Genomic DNA, 27,139 nt, shown 5'->3' on the forward strand with positions numbered 1-27,139 from the left:
GAGTTGAAGAGTTTGAAAATGTCAGTTATGACATAAGATTGTGAATAGATTATGTGTTCAAACTTGCAGCATTAGTGTGAATTGTTTTGAATATAAAACTATGAAAGCTTTTAGTTTACTTTATCATTTTTTTATTTGTCTAACTTTGTTTGTTCTCTCTAAAGATTTGATGGAAGTAAAGTAGAAGAAGGTAACATTGTCTACTTTGGAGCAAAGGGTAGTGTGTCACTGACAGCTTCACTTATCCTTTTTAACTTTATTAATTATCTTAATTTTTAAAGAAATATTACTTATTTTTTTTAATTTATTCTCAAGTAAATTATACTAGTGTTTTATTTACAGAACTTAAGAATAATGCGTTTATTAAAGAAGTAAATTCATTTTAATGCATAACTCATTTTAAATTATTCTTAATTTGTGTCAAAAATATAAAAATGTTCAACATTAATAACATTATTATTATAATTATTGTTAAATTTAAATATATTTCTAATCCCTATAAAGATAGTGTCGCTTTTATTCTCAGTAAAACTGTTTATATATATATATATATATATATATATATATATATATATATAAAATATATATATATATAATTTTAACTTTTTCATTTAATAACTTGCTTTTAATATTATGTTTCTTTTAAAAAAATATATATTTTATCCAAAATTATAATTTGTGTTCTATATTTAGTTTTATATTATAGTATTAAATTATTATAAAATATTTTTTTCCTATATCTTAATCGTTTATTTCTAAAGAAAAAATAATAAATATATTTGATCTTTTTAATATTAATATATTAATATTATATGTAATATAAAACATTATGGTTTTTTTTTCTAATTTTGTATGAACTAATTAATAATTGAAGTAATTAAACAATTTTTTGATTTTTAATAATTACTACATATATTTATAAAAATAAAAAATAATGTTAATATGAAACTAAGTTTGAAGAAAGTATTGTACCATTTGCTTTTGGTTTTATAAATTTAAATTCTTTATATATCAATATTATTTTCTCTTTAATAAATACATTTAAGAATTTTTCAATATTAAATATATGTTGAATTATTGAAATTCAGGTAAAACTGATATAATTAATTTTTTCATGTAGATTTTATCTTTTTATAATGAGTCGACTATTTACTCTAGAATAATTAATTTTAATATTTATTAAAACCTTCAAATACTATTTGGTTTTATTTTATTTGAATTGATTAATATTTTAATTATTATAAACATTAAATAACTATAAATAAGCTATGATGCCCGATATTATATATGTATTGAATATGACACATAGGATACGTCAGTAAGTTTATTTTTAAAATAATAAGATGTTATATGTGTATTTAAGTACTGATGTTTGATATTATTTAATTTTAAATAAACATGTAAACAAGAAAGAGTTCGGAATACATTATAATATTGGTTTGAACATATTGATCAAAATTTATTAAAAACAAAAAATGTGAGTCTTGAATCCAATTTAATAATAGTTTTTGCTTCTTCCACCCATCATTATTATCATTCTCCCTCGTGAACTCTTGCGCACTTGTACTTTTTTTTTTCTTCTGATGCGTGTTGTTGTTGTTCAACAAACTTTCTCTCCACTATAGCATCCTCGTTTGCACATAACACATTTCTATTCTCAAAATAGAATGTTTTGAGTGTATACACAATAAACTTGGAGGTGAAATTAATTTACAATTTGGTTGCTTTGATAAATAAAATGACGCCCCTGTATGAGGTAACAACCTAGTGAAACTACTATATTGGATTGGAGATCATAAAAACTGTATGAAAAGTGGAACCCAAAACCTCAATGTTCAATCTGATGGTGTGGAATTAACACGACTTAGCCGTTTCTTCCTGTATCTCCATGCAACTTGAATGCGGGTCGCAGCAAGGGATCTCCAATAAGGTGACTCATACCTAGTGTAACACAATTATCAAATCATTAAGAAAACCCTGGATTTAAAAACACATATTTGCATTCATTTATAATCATTAAGCCTAATTCAATCTCACAAAACCAGCTTGTAAAATGAGGTTTGTATTCATTTATATATTCTAAATTGGCTTTACCTCTAATCGATGTAAGACTTCCGACATAAAATGTTAAAAAGATTAAGTTGAACCATACATCTATATAGATACAAGAAGTCAAGGGATTGATTCACCTTAGGGCTCCTTGGACGCATGGGCTCCGCAAGAATCTTGTGAAAAGGATTGTGACTTCTTCAAGGTCGGAAGCAGAGAGTGCAAATGACTCCACATTTGTTAAGCACCTTACTGTCCTGTTGCTGACCAATCTCTGTCCTGGAAGCCTTACTTTTCTACCATCTGCAAGAGAGATCAAATCGTTGAACCATTCAGTTTCTTATTTAGTACAGGTCTAGGTTGTTGATTATTGCAAATTCTTCTGGTCTACTCTAAAATATTAACAGGCATTATGACATATAGCTTACTGATATACCTGTGCTGACTGAAGAATGTTCAAGATACCATGTCAGAAGTTCCTCACCACATGCATCCCCTTCAGATAGAGGAATTCTGGTTCCATCTTCTCCAATGCTCTCCAATTTACCACGCACCACGAATACCATCTTTTCTACTAGACAACCATGACTTAGAATTTTACTTCCTTTAATGTGTGTCTTTTGTCTTAGTCTCTCACAAATGGCATCTAATATAGGCTCATCCATCAGAGCAAAAATCCGAATCTGCAGATAGTTCAGGTCCAGATCCTCAGATTATGGATCCAAATTGGTACAAAATCTAAAAGAAAATAAAACCATCATTATAATGAACTTAGGGTTGGTTGACATGCTTTGGCTTTTGCTACTCATGGATTGAATTTCCTGATTAAGATACATAAAACTTTTCCTTTAAACTGGCTTTCAGTTTAAACTTTCATCCAAAACTAGCAGCTTACAAGTAGAGAGACATAAAGGAAACTAAAATTTAAATAAATCAGTGACTGACATTATGAAGTTTGCCTTACATTTAAACCTCAAAATTATAATATACTAGAAGTGAAATCATGATAAAATAGAGTAGTTATCACTCATTTAAGACGTAGGTGTGCATACTTTCTTAACAAATTTGAAGAGATGGCGTCTTATGTCTCTCTGCAGATCTTCTGGCAAATTCTCCATTAGCATTTCTTCATTCACCCCCCTTGTTGCGGCCCAGCTGTACCGTTCAGCCTGTCTTACTCTCCTGCACACAAGATATGCTCCATAATTTGAAGTCCCATGATACAACATACCTGAATAAAAATGAAAGTAGTGCACATACTATTTTTCTAAGCACTGAAGCCTATATACATGTCATACTATAAGAAGATTGGTTGCTTCCCATATATGCATGCTAGATTAACATTCATGTGCTGCACTGAGTTATATTATATTAAAAAAAGAATTTGATATTTAAAAATTTGAATCATGTATTAATATATTAATGAATTATTTCCATCAGAAAGACATTATTAAGTCAAAATTATAAATTATTTAAAATTTAAATCTACATTAAGGAATAAGATGATGAGTTCTTTCTGACAAGATACTAATGGATTCGAATTTTGAATTGTTTGTAATAAGACAATAATAGAATTTCAAACTTTTAATACTTTTAGAATAATTTATTAGGCATGGAGGAAAACTGTGACGTGTCAAAATTTTGGGGAGACACTAGTGTCAAAAGTGACCACTTAGTAGAGTTTATAAATCATGTTCTCCTTTTATATATTATACTGATTGACGGCCTAAATCACCACATAATTCAACAGGATACCCAATAACATGTTCAGACTTTACCTATTCTGCAAGATTACATGTACTACTAATGTACAGAATGACTAATAATATCTAAAATAATATCTAATAAAGACATATTAAGGACAGATGAAAAAAATTCAAAATTTCCATTGTCTCTCTTTAAAAACCTTCAGAACCAGCTAACTTAACTTTGGCAGCTAAAAGAGCATTTGTATCTTTGAAAAAAAAACTTCAAAAATTGGCTGGGAGAGGATGGAGAATTAACAACCAAGCAGTGACTTCAATAATTGACAAATGTGCCTTTTGGTAATGCTGACATAATTCATAATAAGAATGAGAAAATTTTATACCTTCTTAGATCTTCAGGTAATCGCCGATGGCTCATCCATTGCTCAACATCACGACCTCTAAGTTGCATTTCCAGTTTCCTGTGAAAAGAATAAAAGAAAACATACTGTAATAAGAAAAGCAATAGAACTAACTGTAAAGATAATCTTGTAGAATTAGGTAAGTTCTACCTCCGTCCAAGAGCCTGTAGAAAGTTCTGTATGTTACCAATGAGAATTGCAAAAAGTAAGAGTCCCGATCCTATGATGGCCATAGTAAAAAGGACTTCCCACACAAAATAGCTAGGAATTAGATTACCAGCCAGAGTACTGACTTGCTGTATCAAGAACATCCAGGGCATAACTGTTAGATTTGTTGATTAGATATTAAATAATTGATGTGGTTGCTTTAGTATTTAGGAGTATTAGTACAAATTAGAGTTTCTGTGACCTATTTAGCAAGGAGTTCAACTAGAGAGAGAGCAAACCTGGAATCCCCAAAAAAGAGAGTACACGTATTTCTTGACTACATTAGTTTCTATAGTAAGTGGTACAGCAGACTGATAAATCCCATAAGTGAAACCAGAGGAATCCATACAAGCAACAGCATCAGTATTGTTAATCCACGGATTTGATGTCAAATTTGGATGACCACGTCCACAATCAATGAACTTCATGCATCCAGGTATATTAGAGTTATGACAGGCATTCCGCAAACACTGATTAACCCTCTGGAAGAAGAAAGTGGAAGAAAAGCAGAAAGTAAATTCAATGCTAACTTTCATTTACCAAATTAAATTCGTGATTCTAATTGAACCAGTCATCTTTAAAGCATCCTAGATGACATTTGTAGACCAATTTCATTTCAGATATTGCAATAGCAATAGGAGGATGTCATATATATATTGGTAAACCACATCATGTTTTGATAAATCTCATAGCATACAACAACAACAACAATAATAATAATAATTACAATTATGATTATTATTATTATTATTATTAATTTTTAATATTAATACACAACCACAATGAAATATGCATTTAAGTGAATCGAGTTTTATTTATTTTGCCTTTTCCTTTTGCTCTTATCATGGTCCAAGGGCAGGCATCCAATTTGTAGCCTATGCTACTCATTAACAACATCATTGGGAGCTTGGCTCCTCTCCAAGGAAAGGTGAGAATTTAGTGGACATTCATTATCGTATACTGAGGACAAAATTCAATATTTTTTAAAAAAGTAAGTTTAATGCTATGTCCCTCACCTGAAGACCGAAGAGGTACCAGCAAGAGCCAACAACATGACTAGCAAGCATAAAAATGAGAAGATTTATAATAAAATTTGCCCAGGCTGACTCAAATATGAATCCTGTTGGAGATTGACCGATCAGCAGTGGCAGAAACCTGAATAATTTGGGAAAATATTGCACTAATATTGCTGCGCGCAGAAGATTCTTGGCATAATTTGCTCCCGACAAGGAATTTGGTAGGACAAATAATAACATTATCTGCACATAGTTTACCACGTATGTCAAGGAATTTGGTGAGTAAACAAGCTCCTGATAGCTTTATCTTGTTTTGCAGATTGAAAACTCTTCCTTTGCTATGCACGTGCTAATCTCCGTGGACAGATGATTACTCGGGAAGATACAGAAAGGAGAAACCAATTTGGTCAACTCCAAACCAATCGTGCATGATATCGTAAAAACCAAGAAGTTCAATAACAAAAACAAGCTTCTAATGTTAGACAAGTAATTGGGTCGGTCAAATTGGATTCCAAGTTCAATAGTTGAATATTGTTGAACTAGCACATAATTAATGAGTGTGGGCGTGATAAACTTACCATGCGACTTTTTATAATATTGTTATCATGAATCCTTATAGACCGTACTTTAACATTTTAAGCATTTTTTTGTTAATTTAAAACCATAGCATTGATGCTATTAACATATACAATAACAGCAGGCTATTATAGCATATAAAGCATGAAAAAAAAATTATATACAAAGAAAGTGAAATAATTTCTTTACGGTAGGATTATTAAAACAAAGTATCAATTCGTTATAGTAATTAAAATATAGTGTTGGAAGTCTCACATCAACTGAAAATAAGGCCAATTCACAATATATAAGTGTATGCAAACCTTACCTCACAAACTAGTTTTGTGGAGTTGAGTTAGGCTTAAAATACATTTCTTAACATAGGCTCAGAATCATACACTATCATAAAAATCCTTAATAGCATTTTACTCATGTTTTCCCTTATTGTATGACAAGATAACTAGAAAACAGAATTTATTGATTGCCAAGAAAAGGAGAGAAAAAACGAGTAAATCTTCATAATCGGATGCTAGATGCTAGGCTAATATACTACTACCATGTAATTCAAAATGAAAATTGTGTGGCCTTTACAATGGATGTAAGATATCCTAAATCTAGACAAGCATACTCAGAAAAAAAAATGAAAATAATTTCCATAGGGAAAAAGAAAAACAGGAAGAACTTTACCTGAGGAAGAGGAAATACAACAAATAAGTCAATGAGGAAATAACCCTTTAGGTAATGAAGAGCAATTTTCTTTGGATGGTCAACTAAATCTCCAGCACCAACCACCCTTGATTCACGAGAAACATAAGCTAACCTAAACTGTAAACAGGCAACTTCATAGAGTTATTGAAGCTTTAAATTTTGAAAACGAAGCAAACTAGGCTAAAAACTTAACCATGTTTAAGATTCAGGACAGTGCTATTTTTCTTTGCTTTTCCTTTTGAACTTAACTAATGAACAACAAAGTATAAGACACGTGGGAGTAACTTATACTATCAACAAGGACAAGTCCAGTCTATTTAGCATTTGTTCCTTTTAATCATTTCTAATTTTTAATTCTCATCTAGTATTATTAGAGATAGATAATTCTATTACATTTTTGTTGTAATAACTAGTTGAGATAGTTTTCTGTTCGTTACAATTGTATACAAAACCTTTGTTTGATCAACAAAATTCACAACATTCTTTTCTCTCGCTTCAATATGGCATGAGTTGAAACTTTTCCTCCATGCTTTGATTCTTAGCATGTTTCTGCTTGTCTCTTAGATTCCTCATGACTATCATGACACTGTATGGTTTACTCATCAGCAAATAATATATATACTATTGGATTTGGAAAATATAGGAACAAGGCTCTATACTTGATAGATATATGGAGCAATTGTCTTGAATGAGGTGTGGTTAAGTGAAATTATGGGTGGGTAACCAAACAAGATGTAGACATACTTGCAGAATGAGATAGTAACATCTTATTTGAATAGAATAAACTCCCTTTAAGTTGGCTTATACGAAACTAAACTCTGTTATTATGCTGAAGGACATGCATCAGAATATATACCTTCTCAAAACTAAGAACATAGATTAATAAAAACCTGGCATCAATGACAGAGTTTGACCATTATATGAGGAAAAGGATTTGCACAAATGAAAATTCAGGGGATAGGAGAAAGGGTTTATGAAAAGGTAATTAACGAGACGATACCTGGAGAAGAATGTTAAGGAAATAAACAAAATCATTCACGCATCTAACTAAAGCAAGTGTTGTTGCCAATGGCCAGTTGATAACAATGCATTTATTCACCTGCATAATGAACAGGAAAAATGAAGAGTAAATTTGTAAATAGAAAGAGTGACATCTAGAACTTGCTACTTTGTAGTTAATGGAAAATAAGCGTACCTTCTCCACATAGAGTGAAAAGAAAAACAATGGGTCCACAAAAATACCAATTAAGCAAAAAATGGCCAAAAATTTGCTCCACTTTTGTACAACTTTAGCGTGAGGGTTCATAACTCCAGGAACATAAGAAGAAAATAAAGAAGGAAGTTTCCTCACAAAACTCTTGGCATCCCCATAAAGAGCATTATGGAACTGCATTCAAAATATAAACAAAAGTAGACTTAATTATGGAAAGTGATTGTCAATGACGAATGTTACAATAAGATTAATGATAAGATTAATGATAATGATACAGTAAAGCTTGTAGCAGATAACAAGTATTGGATAAATAATGAGACAACTTAAAGTTGCTAGTTGACAATACTTTGATTGCCCCTCAAAGTGAACCAGGACAAATAGTAATAGCCTTAGTGGTAGCAAAACAATGTTCATTGACACAGCTTGAAAATAAGAATTTTGTTAAAAGTATAGTAACAAGGACAATCTTGAGGATTACGAGAGTGGTTTCTCGCAATGTACCCATATTAAGAGGATAAAGGATCATATGATAGTAGACAATACTATAAACATACCAATTGTCAGATTAAGGCACCACAAATTAGTAAATCACAATTATTCGGAAACTATTTAGTGAATTACATTTGCAATATCCTCTCTTCTCTCTCTTTTTTTGTATTTTCTTCTGATATAGTAAAAAAATTTATCAATATCTAATATTTCCCATTGGAAATTTTCATGAGTTAAAAGAGTGGTGCCTTCAACTTCGAGAATATAACTCAGAAATTTATTTTTCTTGTTGCTAACAAATGTTTTCTCTTGGTGCATCACCAAACAAGTGTTTAAGAAAAAGAAAATATTTTCTTCTAAATCACACATTAATTAGTGTAAATACTTGACTTCTTGTATTAGTCAGGATTTTTTTAGAGATAGGTTTGGTTTGCCTTAATATAGGATTTTTCAATTTCATGGGTTTTGGTTTGGTCCCCCCATGTGTTTGTATTGATTTTTTCTATTTTCTATATATTATACATATCCTCTAGGGAGCATGTGATTGTTGAGATTTGATATGTGAACCTAGTTGAGATGTCCTATTCTCATAGTGCTGCTTTTTAGAGTGATGTCTTTCTTAAAAAAAATAAAACCCATAAATAATTTGTTACGTACCTGAGTACGTAAACTAGCCAAATACAACCTCTCACACTCTCACAACACGTAACAAAACAATAAACGAATGATAAAAGATGAATGAATCTCTTTTATTGATGGTAATATCTGAATAAACAAAAGTAAACCATAATTGGAAGCATAACCTCCGTCAATCACTTTGGGAGCATAACCTCCCTCACAAGACGGTAGCCGCCTGTCAACAACTCAATATTCAAAAGCATACCTTTAACCCTGGACTCTCCCTTTATTTATACTAATTATTTCCTAAATAAAATATTTCTCTAGAATAAAATATGAATATTGTTCTAAATAAAATATTTTCCTAAGATATATTCTTATTTACTATAATTATTTCTAAATATTTCCCGCCTATCCTAACTGGGACAGTCAGGATAGTCACTCTTCAATCGATCGGTCCAGCTCCCGTTCAGCTTACTTCCCCTTGCCTCCTACCGTTCGGCTGCAGCTCTTCACCGCCTTCCACTGTTCGGCCTGACCTTCCCATGCCTTCCACCGTTCGGCTACTATTCGGCCTTTCTGGTCAATACCGTTCGGCCTCACTTTCCTCCTACCTTCCTTCTCCTTCTCATATACTTTCCAAACCTTATTATTAGCCCCCTACCTTATACCGTAACATAATCTGAATTTTATAAAATAATGACTACTAATGATTTACCAAAATTAAATAGCAATTATAGTTTCTATGCTTCAGCTAAATCGGGCCTAAGGACTAACAATCTTTCTCGTGAATATAAATTCAAAATGACTAGCTACTTAAACAAAGTGTTTTTCGCAGCAAAACCATTCAACATATTGATTATTAAGATATTATTAAAATATGGTGATTTCAAAATGCGAAAAATAAAACACAATTATAAAAGTAGAGAAGTACAATCCTCTTGTTGATTGAGAGTAAAAACTATATTACAAGGATATGCATAAATATGAAAACAATAGCTGCTACAGTGGTGCGGTTGAAAAAGTGAAGAATGAATATTTATTGAATAGGAACAATCTTCAGGTCTAACCCAGTATGAAAGCAGCATGAAAAGAGAAAAAACTGCCAAATTTCATCTTAAAACCTAGTGAAATTATCCTACAAATATATAAACAACACCTTAAAAATTGAGTCAACCATGCAGGAGTTCCCAACACCCCTGCCACATATGTATGCCAGAACAGACTACTCTACAGAATAGGCTATTGACCAAGATGGGCTGTGTGCTCTCTGATACTATGTGAGACTTCTTCTTAGAACCTAGTGGCACTAAGTGAAGTTGTTCAGCAAATATATAAGCAACACCCAAAAATTGAGACAGACATGTGGAACTTCCTAACAATTCCTTCACAGATGTTTGTCAGAATAGGCTACCTTGCCAGAATGACTTATTTATCAAGATGGATTATATGCTTTGATACTTTGCCAGAGTTCACCTTAAAACCAATTGATTTTAAGTTCTTCAACAGATATGTATGTAGCACTCCAAGAATTGGCACAAACAATGTGAAACTTCTTGACACCCCCCTTCCAGAGATACCAATTATAATAAGTAATTGATTAAGATGTGCTATAGGATCTGATACCATGTCAAAGTCATCTCAAAACCAATTGATATTAAGTGATATTGCCCAACAAATATATAAGCAACACCCTTAGAATTGAAGCCAGCATTGTGGGACTTTGCAACAAAAACAGGGTGCTCCACCAAAGTCAGACAGATACTAAACTCTCCTACATGCCTCACATTGTGAGACAACCAAATCCCCTAATCTGTTATCCACATACAAATATCAACTGCTGCTAATTCTGACCCAAACTTCTAATTACTACCACCAATAGCTAAACTGAGTCTTGTGCTACATTAGTTTGGTCCTTGCTAGCTCCTGGCCCAATCCCCTTCTTCCTAACATAGACCTGCTTTAACTAAAGGTCCATCTATTAACAGCCTACTTAAAAACTACTTTAGTACAACTGAACCAAATACCTACAAATTATTATTATACCATAGTGACATCCTGATCGTTGCCAAAATAAAGGTCCACAACATGAAAACAAGCATCTAAAGTAAAATGTTTGTCTATGCACTAAATAACTGAAGACAACTGAAACTATAGTCTGTTTTAGGATGAAGGATACAAACCTTTGGATCCCATCTAGCAGAAGATTGTGGATTTCTTTGCTGAGAAGCATTGAAGTAAGTAGGGCAAGTAGTACAATAAGGATCATTGCACATTCCCAGTTGCCCAGACCTTAGTAAGTGTTCATTTTTTCTATCATAGTCACTATTTTGGTAATTTGAACTTGAGCCATGGAGAGTAGAAAAATTATCTGTCTTTCTGTCATCTGCTTTGTTTCCCGATACGACATGCTTCTGCAAAAGATTTCCAGTTCCAGTGGTAGCATATAATGGACCACTCATATGCATATAGGGTGTTTTTCTCTTGCTCAGAAGTGGACCAGTATGTCCCACAAGGCTAGTTTCTTTCGCATATGACTCCAAGGAGCTCATGGGAATAGAAATTGAAGCGCTTTGAGTCCTGGTTACCATCCTTCGGAATTTAGAATCCGAAGGTTCATCGTATGGTTGTGCATCTGTATCCGACAACATTGGGCGCTTGTCATTCTCAAAATTAGCCATGTTTTGATTATTCTGCAATTTTTTACAAAGTTAGCAAAACATCCAATGCATATATATTTCTGCATCATATCAGCAACTCTAAATCAAATACTGAAATTTAACTTGAAATGTGAAAAGGGGGAATGTAAAATTAAAAAGTGGTTTAGTGCATGAAAAAGCCAAATACTATATAGCAGTAACAGAACCAGATTGAATTTAATACAGATACCAGTATTAACTTTCCCTTGCATTTATATTCCACATTGATCCTTTACCAAAACTCAGTAGGCTGCAATTCATTTTCCAGACGAATACTTCTAGCATTTCAGGACTATTAAACACCAACAAGATGATGAGGATGTGTGATCATACAACGATTAAAAGGGGTACTTAATCTAATGTTGCAACTTACGAAAACAATAGTGAAATCTAGTTGTGAATTTATATAACCCCCTTACTCTCTAGAAATAGAACATATATTTATTCAAGATAAAAAATAATCAACTCCCTTATCTTAAATCCTCCGGAGCTTGAAAGGAACTAAATAATGATCCATTGACTAAAACCAATGATACAAAAACACTGATGCATGAATCAGCAACCTCTACATGCATTCCAAAAACTTAGGACACACATATATACTGTAATTTACAGAATTGAAAATTAGCAATAGCTTTGGAATCAGTAGAAGAATTCTAGCACGATGAAACGAGGCCAACATTGTGCACAGGCAATGATCAAGCAATAATTAAGGAAAACAACACTGATCAGAATTCAGAAACCTGGTGAGGAGCGAATTTCCCGGAGAAGAGTCAAAACCCAAAACACCCGCCAGCTTTTTTACATCCAATTAAGAGAAAGATTGAACTTTTGAGAGCTTCGTCATCACGGGGGGCACTGGAGAGGAGATTCTCACAAAAGGGTAGAATCAGTTTAAGGAAAAAACGAGAAATGAACAGAGGTAAACACCAAGAGGTGTAAGAGTAAAAATGTGAGTTTGATATGAAGTGAGCGTGTCTGATGAAGAATTGAAAGTTGAAATTAGAGTTGGAAATGGATTTGGACAGTCATTTTGTGAGAGGGATGGCTTCCTTTGATTTTTATTTTTTTTAAATTTGTTTATTAGTCCTTGGAATGTGCGCTACGGCATAGAAACATGTAAAGGTCTATCCTTTTCAAATGTTTTCTCCCAGAATACAATGACTTTGCCTTTCTTCCTCACTTTAACTTTTATTTATCTGTATAAAATATTTGTATATTTAAATATGAACAATGTTTCTAATAAACATAATTTAGAAAATAGAGAAATCAAGAAAATAAAATAAGTATAAAAGCCTTCCTTTTTACAACAATGACAGTGAAAGTATAATCTTTTACCTTGTAATACCACATTCTATCAAAATCCCACCCCAAACTTTCTATTTTCTTGCTTTATCTTAGGTTCTTTGATTCTTTTGGTTCTTTTCCTAGAACTTGCCTACCAGCAAAGCTATGAGTTAAGGTATATTGTTATACCGAGGAGTATCAACTTTATTAAAAAAAACTTTATATATATATATATATATATATATATATATATATATATATATATATATATATATATATATATATATATATATATATATATATATATATATATATATATATATAGATAGATAGATAGATAACATTTTTTGCTTTATTTAAATTAGATAATACCATGATGAAAGGCATAGCTCCTTTCAAATATATTAACTGTATACTTTAAATTTAACTTTATTTATTAAGTCAAAGAAAGAAATAATAACTTCATAATATGAAACAATTCATTTTTTTTAAGAACATGAATTAAGATTAACGGTTCCTTTGATACTGTCCAAAAAACATGGAAAGAAAATTTATGTAAGAATACAATTTTTATTAATTAATGCTTTGTTTATTTCAGAGAAACGGTAAAAAGAAAAGAAACGAATGAAATAAGATTTAAAACTGATTTCTTTGAATTAAATAAAATTAAACATAAAAAGAAGAGAAAAACAGAATATAAATTATTCGATTATGTTATATAATAATTTTTATATATTTATATATTTACAAAATCATTTTTTAAAATTTGCTTAATGTAAAAAATAGCTTTTAAAAATATAAGTTATAATTAAAATGAAAAAATTATTATCAAATCTCAGTAAAAGGTTATATTTTAAAATAATAATATATTAAAATAAATTGCTTCACAAAATATCAAAATTTAAATTATTTTAATTTATTTATTATTTTCATATTTATATTTATATTAATATTTTTAGTATATTTATATATTAGAAAAAAACGTATATTTCTCTATTTTAATAAATAATATTATGATATACTAATAATATAATTATTAAAAAACTATTTTATAACCTAATATAACAAAATTTTGTGGATATTTCCATCTACTTTTACGGCATGTGATTGTTTTCTAATTGGCTTTCCCCCACAGAATAAAGAAAAAGAATAAAAAAAATGTTGACAGTTGGCAAAGACTTCCTTTAGGTCAAAAATACATTCCAAATAAATATGATTTTTTCACATTCACCAAACTCAGATACGACACATAACCAATATATTTGATTCCCCGTTGTCGTTTATCAATTTAATATCTTTTATGGTTAAATATGTATTAAACTCAATAGTTACATATATCTTACTGGATAAAATCAGGTAAAATATTGACAAATTAAAAAAGGTCACTCATACAAATATAATACAATTATTGAATTTAAGTCAAAACATTGTATGTGGATTTAAGTATGAGAAATACAGAAAGTGCTATGGCTTAAGTATTGATAATCATTTGCTTATTGTATTTAAGTGTATTATATCATATAAGAAAAAGGTATTATATCATATAAGGTTCAAATAAGATAATAATAAATAGGGTTAAATATGTTTTTAGTCCCTAAATTATTGGTCGTTTCTGGTTTTCATCCCTCTTTCAAAGTAAGGTACAATTTGGTCCTCATTCTTTTCGAAACTTTGGTTTTAGTCCTCGAAAACTAACACCGTTAAAAATGTGCTGACGTGGCTAACGGTAGACTGAGACACGACTTTTTTTTCGAGTGTTTCTCACATTTTCTCCCCTTCTCTCTCTTCCTGAATTCACGTTCCCCTTGCCTTAATCATTATGTGTGTTAGCTTCTTTGTTGTAACATGATTACGTACTTTGATAACGTTTTCTGTAACCACAGTGCCCCTTGATATCGAAGTGCGACTACATAGGACGATTGGAGATTCAGCCTTTCATCTCAAATTCTAGCAATGCTCTGAAGCTTGAAAACTTCCCAGGTGGGTCTGAAACATTTGAAACAGTTCTTAAGTTCTGTTATGACCTCCCAGTAGACTTCAGCCCAGATAACATAGCTGCACTAAGATGTGCATCAGAGTTCCTAGAGATGATCGAAGAACTAGAAGATGGAAATCTAATTTCCAAGACTGAAGCTTTCCTCACCTTTGTTGTGCTTTCTTCATGGAAAGACACTATCACTGTTCTGAAATCTTGTGAAAACCTATCTTCATGGGCTGAAAACCTCCAAATTGTAAGAAGATGTTGCGACTCCATTGCGTGGAAGGCTTCTAAAGATGATCGCACAAGTGAGGATGCAGCGCCAAATCAAGAAAGCTGGTGGTTCAATGATGTGGCCACCTTCCGCATTGATCATTTTATAAGAATCATTTCTGCAATAAGGGCAAAAGGAACCAGAGCAGAGATCATCGGTAAGTGTATCATAGAATATGCCAAGAAATGGCTGTCAGGAATGGATGTGGAGATAGAAGGGCTAAGAGGATATGGACATGAAAAGTATAACCTACAATTCAGTATTTTTAGTGGGAAGAAGAAAGAGAGCAGTGGGCACAACAAGGAGCAAAAGACAATTATTGAAACCCTGATAAGTATTATTCCTCCTCAGCCATATGCAGTCTCATATAAGTTCATGTTGCAGTTGCTAAAGATGGCCATGATGTATTATGTCTCACCAGCTCTCGCAACAGAACTTGAAAAGAGAGTGAGTATGGTGTTGGAAGACGCTGAGGAGAAAAGGTGAGAAACACTTGAAAAAAAAAGTCGTGTGTCAGTCTACCATTAGCACGTCAGCACATTTTTAACGGTGTTAGTTTTCGAGAACTAAAACCAAAGTTTCGAAAAGAATGAGGATCAAATTGTACCTTACTTTAAAAGAGGGACGAAAACCAGAAACGGCCAATAGTTTAGGGACTAAAAACATATTTAACCCTAATAAATACTATAGTAACCAACAAAATTCATTATTTAAATAATTTATTTATAACTTAATCTCAGTCCTAACATGTCATAATCTTCATTATGTATTTAACATGTGTTTTGTGTTTATAAGTGTGCTTTATTTTTAGTTAATGATGTTACCTGTTGACCGAATTGTTCATATAGACCCATCGGTTGATTATTAATAAGGGATCGATGTCATATTATATAATGTAAAATTAAGAAAAGTATTGTGTTAGATCAATTTACTATTATATTTACATGATTAAGAGTGTGAAAATATTAAAATAAATAATGGACATGATTCAAAAATCTTGACATTAAAAAAATTTATAACAATTATATTTAAATATACAACTACTTTAAGTGGTTAATTATCAACTCATATAACTATAGTATTATGATATCACTATTAACTTATTGTATTTTTATAAGATGTTTCATTAAATATAAGTTAGGTTTAATGTCTCAATATATTCCTATTTCGTCATGAATTTGAAATAGGTCCCTGTTTTTTTTGAAGTCTTAATTAGATTCTTATTTTTGATCATTTGATGCAAATAAATCTTTTCCGTCAATTTCAGAAAACGACGTTAATGAGTGTCTGACGTGGCCTGTGTGAATGCAATTTTTTAATACTCAGAAATAAAGAATGTATTAAATATATCATAATCCATGCTGAAATTAATTAAAAAGAGAGCAAATATAGAAAGTAGTAATGTTTTTTTTCTGACAAATCAAAATCAAATTGGAGATTTTTCTATTTTAGGGGTCCTGTCGTCTCAGAACCTCCCAACAATTGCTTCTGCAGAATAATTGCATTCCTCAAAGGGGCCAAGAATATTATCAAATCCGAAACTTCTACCGGCGAAGGCCCCGTGATGGAGAGGATGGTGTTACCACACCGTTTACTATAATCTAAACTCACTAACAACGAATCCACAAGCTCGGGAACAAAGGAAAAAACATCGCGAAGCGAAACCCTCTTTTTCACACTCCCAGAATCATAGGAAACCCCAATTGTATTCAACAAATGCCCCAAAGTGTTTCTACACTTAAGATACAGATAATCATGGTCTCCATGCCCAAACTTTCTAAGCTGCTTGCAAAACTCCATCACCGCGCCAATGGAACCCCCCTGCCAATTCTTCGTGCTCACGCAACTCGTGAAATTGATTATGCAAGACACAGCTAATTGCCCGGGGTTCAGCGTCACGTGACGAGTGGTAGATCGAAGCCAGCATGGTGGGGGCATTAGAGGCTGCGTAAAGCTCCACAAACCTAGAATAGAAAAATCCCCAATTTGATTTTGATTTCTCTTACCACTTTCCATATTTGTCCACTCTTTAATTAATTTCAGCATGGATTATGATATATTTAATACATTCTTTATTTTTGAGTATTAAAAAATTGCATTCACACAGGCTACGTCAGACACTCATTAACGCCGTTTTCTGAAATTGACGGAAATGATTTATTTGCATCAAATTATCAAAAATAAGGATCTAATTAAGACTTGAAAAAGAACCTATTTCAAATTCAAAACGAAAATAGGGATCTATTGAGACATTATAATTGGAAAAATGTTAAAATATTTATGTTTTCTTGGTAAATTGTATACAAAAATTACAAAATTAAAGGAATAAAAAAAGATACTTGTAAAAAATTAATATATAATGTAAAATACTTCATTGAATGCATACTAATATGAATAAATTAATCATATGGATATGTTAAATGAGTTAATTTGATTTTTAGAGATTGTGCTAAAAATAAATAAATTTAATCCGACTAATTTTAAGTAAGTGAAAAATTTTGCATCTTAACTCAAATGGTTGATTTGAAGTCATATAGGGTAAACTTTCCTTTAATCGTACTCAAAATTGCTTAGTGTATAAGGTTATAAGATTTATTCTGACTTATAAATAAAGTTTATTAGTTTTAATTCAACTTAATTTGTACATGTTGCTAATCTAATTTACACGAATTTGAAGTTTTTTTAACCATACTCTATATATATCTTGGGAGATGATGGGAAAGTTTTAAGTAAGTAACTCTTACAAAGTACATACTTTTGTTAACACATGATATATCCAATCAATTGTAAAACCTCTTAAAATAATGGAGAGAAAAAGCAAAAGAAAATATTTATTAATATTATGGCCAATAAAATGGAAAACATATAGTAAAGGAAAAATTAATAATTTATAAGAAACATTATAATGATTATGTGAATCTATACTTAAACATTATACCTTACGATAAGAGTGTTTAGTATGTTTTGATGTCATAATTCACCATAAGTAAATGCTTAAGACTTATATGTTCATGTATATGATATGTGTAATGTTATATTGTGTTGTTAAGACAAAGCTTATTTTACGTTATGATTTAGAAGTATTTTTACATTTGAGATGGAAATGAGTAATTTTTAAAATAAGATAAGAAAATGAAAAAAAAAAATTATTTTTCAAAGCATTAATTGAAATAATAAAAAAATGTAATTTGGCTTTATATTTTTAAAACATATGTTGCTAATGACTTTACAATAATTTGTAGGTGTGAATAAGTGATGTCTAATGCACCTTATATATAACATTGAAATCTAAATGTTCATGTTTCATTTGATTATGTAGTTTTAGCACGACGGAGACATTTCATTCTGTATTTCCATGCAACCTGAATGCTTGTTGCTGCAAAGCATCTCCAATAAGGTGATTCATACCTATCATAATATAATCAACAACAAGGGATAATTAATTTCATAATTAAATGCATGTTTAGGGGAATTTATCTAATTCCCATTATTTAATAAGGACTAACATGATGAGATATTTGATTGTTTTATTAGGGCATAAAACAGGAGAAGATGATAACCTTATGGCTCCTTGAACACGGGGATTCCTAAAGAATCTTGCAAATAGGCCTGTAACTTCTTCAAGGTCTGCTGCTCTAAGGGAAAATGCCTCCACATTTGTTAAGCATATTACTCTTCTGTTACTAACCAGCTTTTGCCTTGGAATCCTTGCTTTTCTGCAACCTGTAAGACAAAATTTCAAACAAGTTCAGCATGCCAATACCATAATCATGGAACATGTTGGATCTATGAAGAGGTTCACTGAGGAAATATAACAATGTTGAGATCTGAGCCCAATCACGTAAGGGATTAACACTACTCTCTACCCAAAACCTTAAAACAATGGGTCTTTCATTTTTATATAATACTTTACTTTCTCATTTCTATTCAATGTGGAACTTGAACTCACACTCTATTCTATAAAGAATATCGCTAATGAGCACCTTTAAGTCAAGTCTACATCAACACATCCATGCTGACAAGTCAACATTGTTATTAAATACTGAAAGTTAAGCTACATGGACCAAAAACTGCACAGTAAAAATATACAGGATCAAATTTGAAAAGAGTGAGGGACTAAATTTGCAAAATGATGATAGGAAAAGAGATCAAAAGTGAAAATAAGGCTGAATAATTCAACTTAGGTAAAAATGTAAGCATTGAATATGATAAATGCTTCAATTTTTTCATAACAGTTTCTACCTTTATATCAAACAGTACCTTAGAGCAGTTGTTACTTTTCTAATGTTTGTTTTCTAGAAGTGCAATGTACCTTTGCTTGCTAAGGAATGCTCAAGACACCATGTCAGAAGTTCTTCACCACAGACACTCCCTTCATAAAGGGGAGCACTGATTCCATCTTCGCCAACGCTCTCCAATTTTCCACGCACAATAAAAACCATCTTCTCTACCAAACCACAATCATACAAAATTTTGCTTCCTTTGATATATGTTTTCTGCCTTAGCCTCTCACATATGGCATCCAAGATAGGCTCATCCAGTAAGGCAAAAATTCGAACCTGCAGCATATAAAACACAATGTAAGATCCATTTAAGCTTGAAGTGTGGACAATGCACAAAATCACCCTATCTTGTAATAAAACTCAACTGATTTAGCAGAATGGAAAAAACAAGGATCAAATTCTAGAGCTCATAAACATAGAAGTTATATCAAGTGCAAAATCTATATAACCAGTGAATTGATGACAAGGAAACTACTGTACTAACTTTCTTAATAAATGTGAAGAGATGACGTCTAATTTCCCTTTGGAGGTCTTCTGGCAAATTCTCCAGGAGCATTTCTTCATTCACCCCCCTTGTTGCAGCCCAGTTATATCGTTCAGCCTGTCGCACTCTCCTACATGACAGACCAATCATATAAGTGGAATGGAATCTGTCTCACATTATATCAACCAGATAAATCATATGATTTCAATGCCTGTATAAAAGTGACAGATTGTGAAACTGTTTTAAGCATTGCCCAAACAAACATGCAATAGCCTCCTATAGTGTGGCAATGATTACTAGCTTCTCATAGTTTTCTTTGATCATATTCCACATTGGTGGAGGCATGACATTAATTCAGAGGAAGGAATTAGGCTTTTGGAAAAATAATCATGTATAAGTGTATTGCAGTTCTATACTATACACTAGTGCTGAGGTTGGTAAGTAGTCTCTTTTTTGTAGATAACCTTTTTCCATCAACACTCTTTTCCTAGACACTGCCAGTGCATAATGCATTTTAGCAAATGCATTTAGGTGGAAGGTAGTCAGAAACACATATATAGAGATTCAAGGTATTACAAATTGTCCAGGTTAAAAAGAAAAGCAAACTATCATTGGTCACTCAGTAAAAGATTCTCTAATAGTTGGTGACTAGAGTTGATCTATTTTGACCTGTAAAGTAGTAATATTTTCTACTTGAAGTTAATATATACATTGCCAAAAATGGTGCTTTGGAAAGGAGTAGAGTTATAAAAAGAAAATTTTAACCAATTTAACAACAAATACTGAGGGAAATACAAGTCTGACCATAATGGAAAAGAATTGTACCTTCTTAGATCATCTCCTAAGCGCCGGTGGCTCATCCATTGCTCAACATCACGTCGCCTAAGTGACATCTCTAGCTTCCTGTAAGAGAAAGTAAGAAGATGAAATATACATAAATATATATGTATGTTGCTAACTATTTAACATATAAAAAGTGGTAAATTTGTTAGCCACAATTAATCTAGAAAAACTACTAGAATATAATATTACAAGAGCTCTTTGAAGTCCAGAACTCATTGTTAAAACCATCAACCCAAAAAGTCCAAATTCCAAAATCATGAAACCAGTAATGAACTTAAATTCAGTTCCATATATGAAACATGGCATTCTACCTGCGTCCAAGAGCCTGAAGAATATTCTGTATGTTTCCAATGAGAAGAGCAAACAGCAACAGTCCTGACGCAAGAATGGCCTTAGTAAAAAGGATTTCGGGAACAAAATAGCTAGGGATTAAATTCCCAGTCAGTGTACTAATTTGCTGCAGAAAACACACACATAGAGCATTAGTAGGATTTCATCTATTTGAAAAATAAAATATTGAATTAAAAAGCATGCCATTTATATACATCAACAAAGTATCTTGTTCCCAATATAATTTCAATGAGGCTTTTCCAGATTCATGGATATTCATTTTTAGAATTTCTTGCTCTAGAAGACATTAATGTGCATGTTATCTTGCCTCAATTTTCAACACTAGGAAAGCTTTATATCTCATAAAAAATACACCTCACAAATATACTGGTAACATGATAAACTTGAAGACAATAAACAAAGTTACCTGAAATCCCCAAAATGATGAATAGAAATATCTAGTAGATAGATTAGGATGCGCGGTAAGGTTGACAGCTTTAATAAAGATACCATAACCATCACGAAAACCATCTTCAGTAAAACAAGCATTTGCAAAAGTATTGTTCCTCCAATTATGCCAACTATTGTTAAGTTGATATGCTTCAGTTATTCCATGTCCACAATCAATGAATTTTGTGCACCTGTAATATGTGTGGTATCACAGGCCTCTCGTAGACACTGATAAACCCTCTGGGAGAAGATATAGAAAGAATGCTTTAAAACTTAATGTAGCTCACAAAATCATAGGGACTCATTTCCTTTACAATTTAAATTGAATTTCAAAGCTATGTCAATTTAAAATTAGAAATTATAGAAAAAAGTGGCAGGAAATAGTTTCCACTGAAAAGGAAATACAATTATGTAAAGGAAAGGCCTTAACCTACCTGTAAACTGAAGAGGTACCACCAGGATCCAACAACATGTCCAGACAGTACAAAGGTAAAAAGATTTATAAAGATATTTGCCCACGGAGACTCAAATACGAATCCAACTGGAGAAAATATCATAGGAAGAAATCTACATAGTCTAGGGATATGCTGGACGAGGATCACAATGCACAAAAGGTTATTTGCATAGTTTGCTCCTGTTGACCCTGTCCCTAAGTGTGTTGGTAGGACAAACAATATGAATATCTGCAAATATTTCACAGAATTATACCAGGATCGTGAGTTTGACAAATAGACAATTATTCACCCCAAATTGCTTCCATCTTCATAAAATGGTATACACCCAAAGTTAGTGACAAGGAATGAAAACATAGTGTAGATTGTGTACTTGATCATGAAAAAATCACATTAGATGCAAATGATACTGCTGTGAACATAAGCAGGAAGGGAAATGGAGAGAAATTCACCTGAGGAAGTGGAAGAACAACAAATAAGTCAATGAAAAAAGATGTCTTAAAGTAATGAAGAGCTATTTTCTTTGGATGGTCAACTAACTCCCCAGCACCAACCACCCTAGACTCAGGAGCCACATAAGCCAACCTAAACTGCAGAGAATCAATGTGAAATAATTAATTTAGCTCTGTTGCATTAGAATAGAGTACCAACATAGACTTGTGACCAAATAAAACTAGATTAAAGATTCAAGACCATCACTCTTCTCTGTTTGGTACCAACACAACAGACACACTACGGTGTCAACCTCTACAGTTATTTGTTGTGATTGTTACACAAAAAGAAGCTGACAGGAAATAAACTGGTACAAAATGGTAGCGAAAGGAAGCCAAATGTTAAGTTCAACAGAAAAATTTAGCATGTGATATGATGATTTTCATATAGATTTTTACATTTGATGATAAAAAAGAAGCAAACAAATATGATTCATAGGTTGCTTTCAGGAACATTCAGCAGATTATGTTATACCCTCTTAGTCTCTTACAGAGAGAAAACTTTTAAATACGTCTCAAAGTAACAATACAGTACTCTGACTTAATATAAGAAAAGTAGGAAAGTCTTAAAAGTTACCTGAAGAACAATGTTTAGGAAGTGAATGAAATCATTCATGCTTCTAAGTGCAACAAGAAGTTTTGTAAAATCCCGGTCTATAACAATACACTTATTATTCTGCATAAGAAAGTCAGAAAACTTAGAGCACGTTAAACACTTCAATGAGAATTGAAGACATGTTAATTGCATAATCATAGATAACAAGAATCACATAGGAACTAGTACAGCATGCAATATTTTGAATCATAATAAAGGGGTTAAACCATACCTTCTGCACAGAGAGCAAGAAGAAGAATAACGGATCCACAAAAATTGCCACCAAGCAACATATTGCAAAAAATTGATTCCATTGTTGTACAAGTTTATTATGAGGATTGATAACTCTAGGAACATGGGGAATCAAGAAAGTAAAAAGTCTTCTCGCCCAATTCTTGGCATCGTCGTAAAGAGTATTCCGAAACTGAAAATATCAAAAGTTCAAAATCGTTGAGTAAATGAAGCTAATATTGTCAAAGTGATTCATAAGATCAAATGTCCACAAATGGAAAAATAGATTTCAAAATGTGAAAGATTATTGCCAACACAACCAAAAAATAGAACATAATTAAAACCACAACATCTATTTTCTATGCATACACATGCATGACAAAATAGCTTGTAATTCCGTTTTAGGTCCAACTGCAGTAACAATTCCAAATCTCATCACCTTGTGAAACAATAATTTATGAAAACAACAAAGTAGTCCACAATAAGAATCAAAATACACCATGATATTATGTATAAACATAAAAACCTTTGGCTGCTTTAGAAGTTGTAGTTTCAAAAAATTACCAAGGCATCCTTACAAAATCATCATATTAAATCATAAGCAATTCTTATAATTAAACTATAGAGCAGAAGCATACACATGTAGAATAAAATTCTTGAGTATGATCAATGCAAAAACTTAAGAACCTTGACAAACAAAGTGTAATCTAAGGAAACTTCAACATGTAGCAGTCATAAGCTTCTTAAGAGAAAGAAAAGTATAATTTATTTTATACCTCATGATTAAATATACCCGAAGCATTTGAACTACTTTTCTGAATAGCCTTGAAGTAAGTTGGGCACGTTGTACAATATGGATCACTACACATTCCCAGTGGACCGGACCTGACTAAATGTTCATTCTTGCAAGCATAGTTCTGCAAATCATTTTCACCCATGATGCCACAGCATGGAGAAAAACTTTCTGTCTTACTTTCTTCTGCTTGTGACTGGGGTACCACTTTATTCTGCCGAAAAAGGTTTCCAGGTCTATTAGTAACATGTAATGGACCACTCATCTGGGTTATTCTCTGAATCCGTAGGGGACCAGTGTATCCCACAAGATTAGTATCTCTTTCATATGGCTCTGTGAGTGTCGCGGGAATAGAAATTGATACACTTCGAGTCCTAGATACATGCCTTGGGAATCCAGAATCAAGGACTTCAACTGATACTTGAGGATGACAATCTGATAGAATTGCCACCTCGTCTCTCTCAAAATTAGCCATGTGTTCTGCAAATTAAAAAGAAAAATTCTGCATCTCAGTTTCTATGTCAAAACAGTGATATCAAAGTCAAAACTAATCCAACCTATGCAGAAAACAATGAATAAGTGAAAAGGAAACAAAACATACAGCGCGGCAAGAAAAGCATCCAAAGACCATCATATATAAGCGAATATGCCAAATGAAACATGATGTGCAATAGGGATACGAGGAATATAATCTCTTTCACATAAACTTACAGCCCATACAATTAAGACTTAAATGATGCAGAAGAGATGTTCGAACAATGAAACTTTATGGTAGAAGAGATGACACAATGGTGGGAAATAAACAACAATCAAAGATTTTATTGGTAAGTTCATTCTTTTTCAGTTGAAGTTTTTTTCTTCAAATTAATTTTGGAAACTCCTCTATCCCCACTCTGCTATCTCTTTTTCTACTCTTGACATAATCACAACCCTTCATGAAGGAAAAAAAAAATGAAAAACAAAACAAATCCAAGAGCTTTTGTGACAGACAGCACCAGTAGGTTTCCAAAAATATACAGGCTCAAGGGATCCTCTTTATCATTACTTCCTGAGAAATGAAAATGAAAAGTAACAACATGGGTTATTTTCTAAGCATTTTGGACACTTAACATAGCTTATTTTTCAAGGAACAACAGCGTTCTTCCATCACTAAAAATGGTGAAACCATCAAACACAAAGAAAAAAATGGTAATAGGCACTTCTCCAGGAAGAATACATACATGATATAGTAAATAGTGACCAAAGCAAGCAAAAGGGTATGAAATGAGACCTGTATAAGGTATTGAAATACTCAGAAGTCAGTCCCCACTAACTGTTGACAAATGTCACAGTGCAGCCATTTGAAAATACAGAATGGCACAAGAGGAGAGGAGAGGAGAAGAAGATTCTCACTTGTATAAATAAGAATCATGAGTGAGAAAGAGAGAGAAAAGGTGACTGTGTTTTAGTCTTTGAGACAACTTTGACGAAAGAACGGTGTGAAACTAGGTAGCAGAAAGCAGAAAATAAAGCAGCATTAATGTGTTTGGTGTGTGTTTTTCCCACACACTTTCCTATTAGCTCCTTTGAACAAGTTTGTACCTTTGGCTACGAAATCTTGGTGTGTTTTTCCCACACACTTTCCTATTAGCTCCTTTGAACAAGTTTGTACCTTTGGCTACGACCGTGTTTATTTCTCCGACAAAATCTAGATAAGGATTTTTCATTATATCCTATCTCTCCAACTATTTAGTTCTAAAACAATTTAATATCATTGTTAATTCAAATATCACACAAAAGTTTGTTGATTTCCTAAGGTGAATTGTTAGTATTAGAAAGTGTAGTTCATTGAATACCAACAAAAAATAATTACACTTTTGCAGTTTAATTTTAATACTTCTTTTACAACTAATTATATTTTCAAGAACTAAAATTTGTATATCATTTTCATATTAATTTAAGATTCATCATGGTTAGTTTATAATTATTTGTGTAAATAAATCTACACGAAGATCATAAAACAATTTTTATAATTAATTATTTTCTTTGTAACATTTCACATTTTGCATATCAATTTTTTTTTTAATTTTAAATTTAGTACTTTTTTCTCTGCATAGTTGTCATTAACAAAGATGGAAGTAATTATGCTTAAATGAGATTAATGTTTTAGGCTAAATATTTACAGTATTAATTATATTTTAAGAATTAAATATAGAATAATTATTATAAGAATTAAATAATTAGGTTTCTAATTTATTTATTCTATGGTTTTGTTAATTCCTCGTATTTTTAAGTAAAATAAATTAATTTGAAATACATTAATTTTACTACTTAGGAATATTGTTAAATAGTATTATAAAATATTAAAATTATTATTTTTACATATAAACTAGTTACGGGACTCCAACACTGTTATTATAATTAAATAATTTTAGACTGCTATTGATTGTATAATTATTAATATATTTTTTTGTATTTTTCAATTATATTAATTAATTATTTATTCACGTAAATTTTAAATGTTAATACTGAAATTTAACAATTTTTAAATGTTTGTTGTTTTCCCTTCTCTCTATATATTTCACGTAATTATTTGAACAGTATTACTATTAAATAAAAATATTTTAATTTTAAGAAACTTAAAAGACTAACCATATAATATCACTAATTGTTTTTAAGGACTCACATACTGTAACATCCCAAAATTTATACAGTCAGCAACTATATAATAGAATATTAACATGTATTAATATGATAAAGCAGTTTTACAATTAAAGAGAGCAGTGTGCAAAAATGGCCGAACGGCCTTACATATACACACAAAATAATGAGCGTTCACAAAAGAATGAGGACGAACGGTTTACAAAACAATGACCGAACGTCCAACTATTTAAAACCAACAAAAGGGCGCTCGCTCAAAGCGACCCGCTATTCTAATTTCACTAACTAAAACCCGAACGTGCTACTGTTCGGCCTTCACTTCTACCTCTACGAGATTGGCGTCCTCC

At 31.7% G+C, this 27,139-nt stretch overlaps 2 protein-coding genes and 1 pseudogene across 3 annotated transcripts; 1 reads left to right on the forward strand and 2 right to left on the reverse strand.

Annotated features, from left to right (window-relative positions):
* Positions 1-1,434: 1,434 nt before the first annotated feature.
* Positions 1,435-12,732, reverse strand: LOC108345717 (probable cyclic nucleotide-gated ion channel 20, chloroplastic). 2 transcript variants are annotated; one of them, XM_017584433.2, is made up of 13 exons: positions 12,405-12,732; positions 11,146-11,655; positions 7,838-8,029; positions 7,643-7,741; positions 6,622-6,759; positions 5,380-5,622; positions 4,603-4,845; positions 4,307-4,452; positions 4,139-4,216; positions 3,102-3,231; positions 2,486-2,732; positions 2,190-2,352; positions 1,435-1,941 (listed from the first exon to the last, which is right to left on the reverse strand). In XM_017584433.2, exons 2-13 carry the CDS (start codon positions 11,641-11,643, stop codon positions 1,836-1,838), a joined length of 2,283 nt encoding a protein of 760 aa, XP_017439922.1. In that variant the 5' UTR covers positions 11,644-11,655; positions 12,405-12,732; the 3' UTR covers positions 1,435-1,835. The 2 variants fall into 2 exon arrangements, with proteins under 2 accessions (XP_017439922.1, XP_017439924.1); XM_017584435.2 differs by lacking the exon at positions 5,380-5,622 and having other exon boundaries at positions 12,405-12,731.
* Positions 12,326-15,686, forward strand: LOC108332632 (BTB/POZ domain-containing protein DOT3). Its single transcript, XM_052867920.1, has 2 exons — positions 12,326-12,352; positions 14,832-15,686. The coding sequence occupies exons 1-2, from the start codon at positions 12,326-12,328 to the stop codon at positions 15,684-15,686; spliced, it is 882 nt and encodes a 293-aa protein (XP_052723880.1).
* Positions 15,687-18,365: 2,679 nt separating this feature from the next.
* Positions 18,366-25,599, reverse strand: LOC108345716 (probable cyclic nucleotide-gated ion channel 20, chloroplastic; annotated as a pseudogene).
* Positions 25,600-27,139: the final 1,540 nt, after the last annotated feature.

This window comes from Vigna angularis, chromosome 8, assembly GCF_016808095.1.
Source record: "Vigna angularis cultivar LongXiaoDou No.4 chromosome 8, ASM1680809v1, whole genome shotgun sequence".
Classification (NCBI taxonomy): domain Eukaryota; kingdom Viridiplantae; phylum Streptophyta; class Magnoliopsida; order Fabales; family Fabaceae; genus Vigna; species Vigna angularis.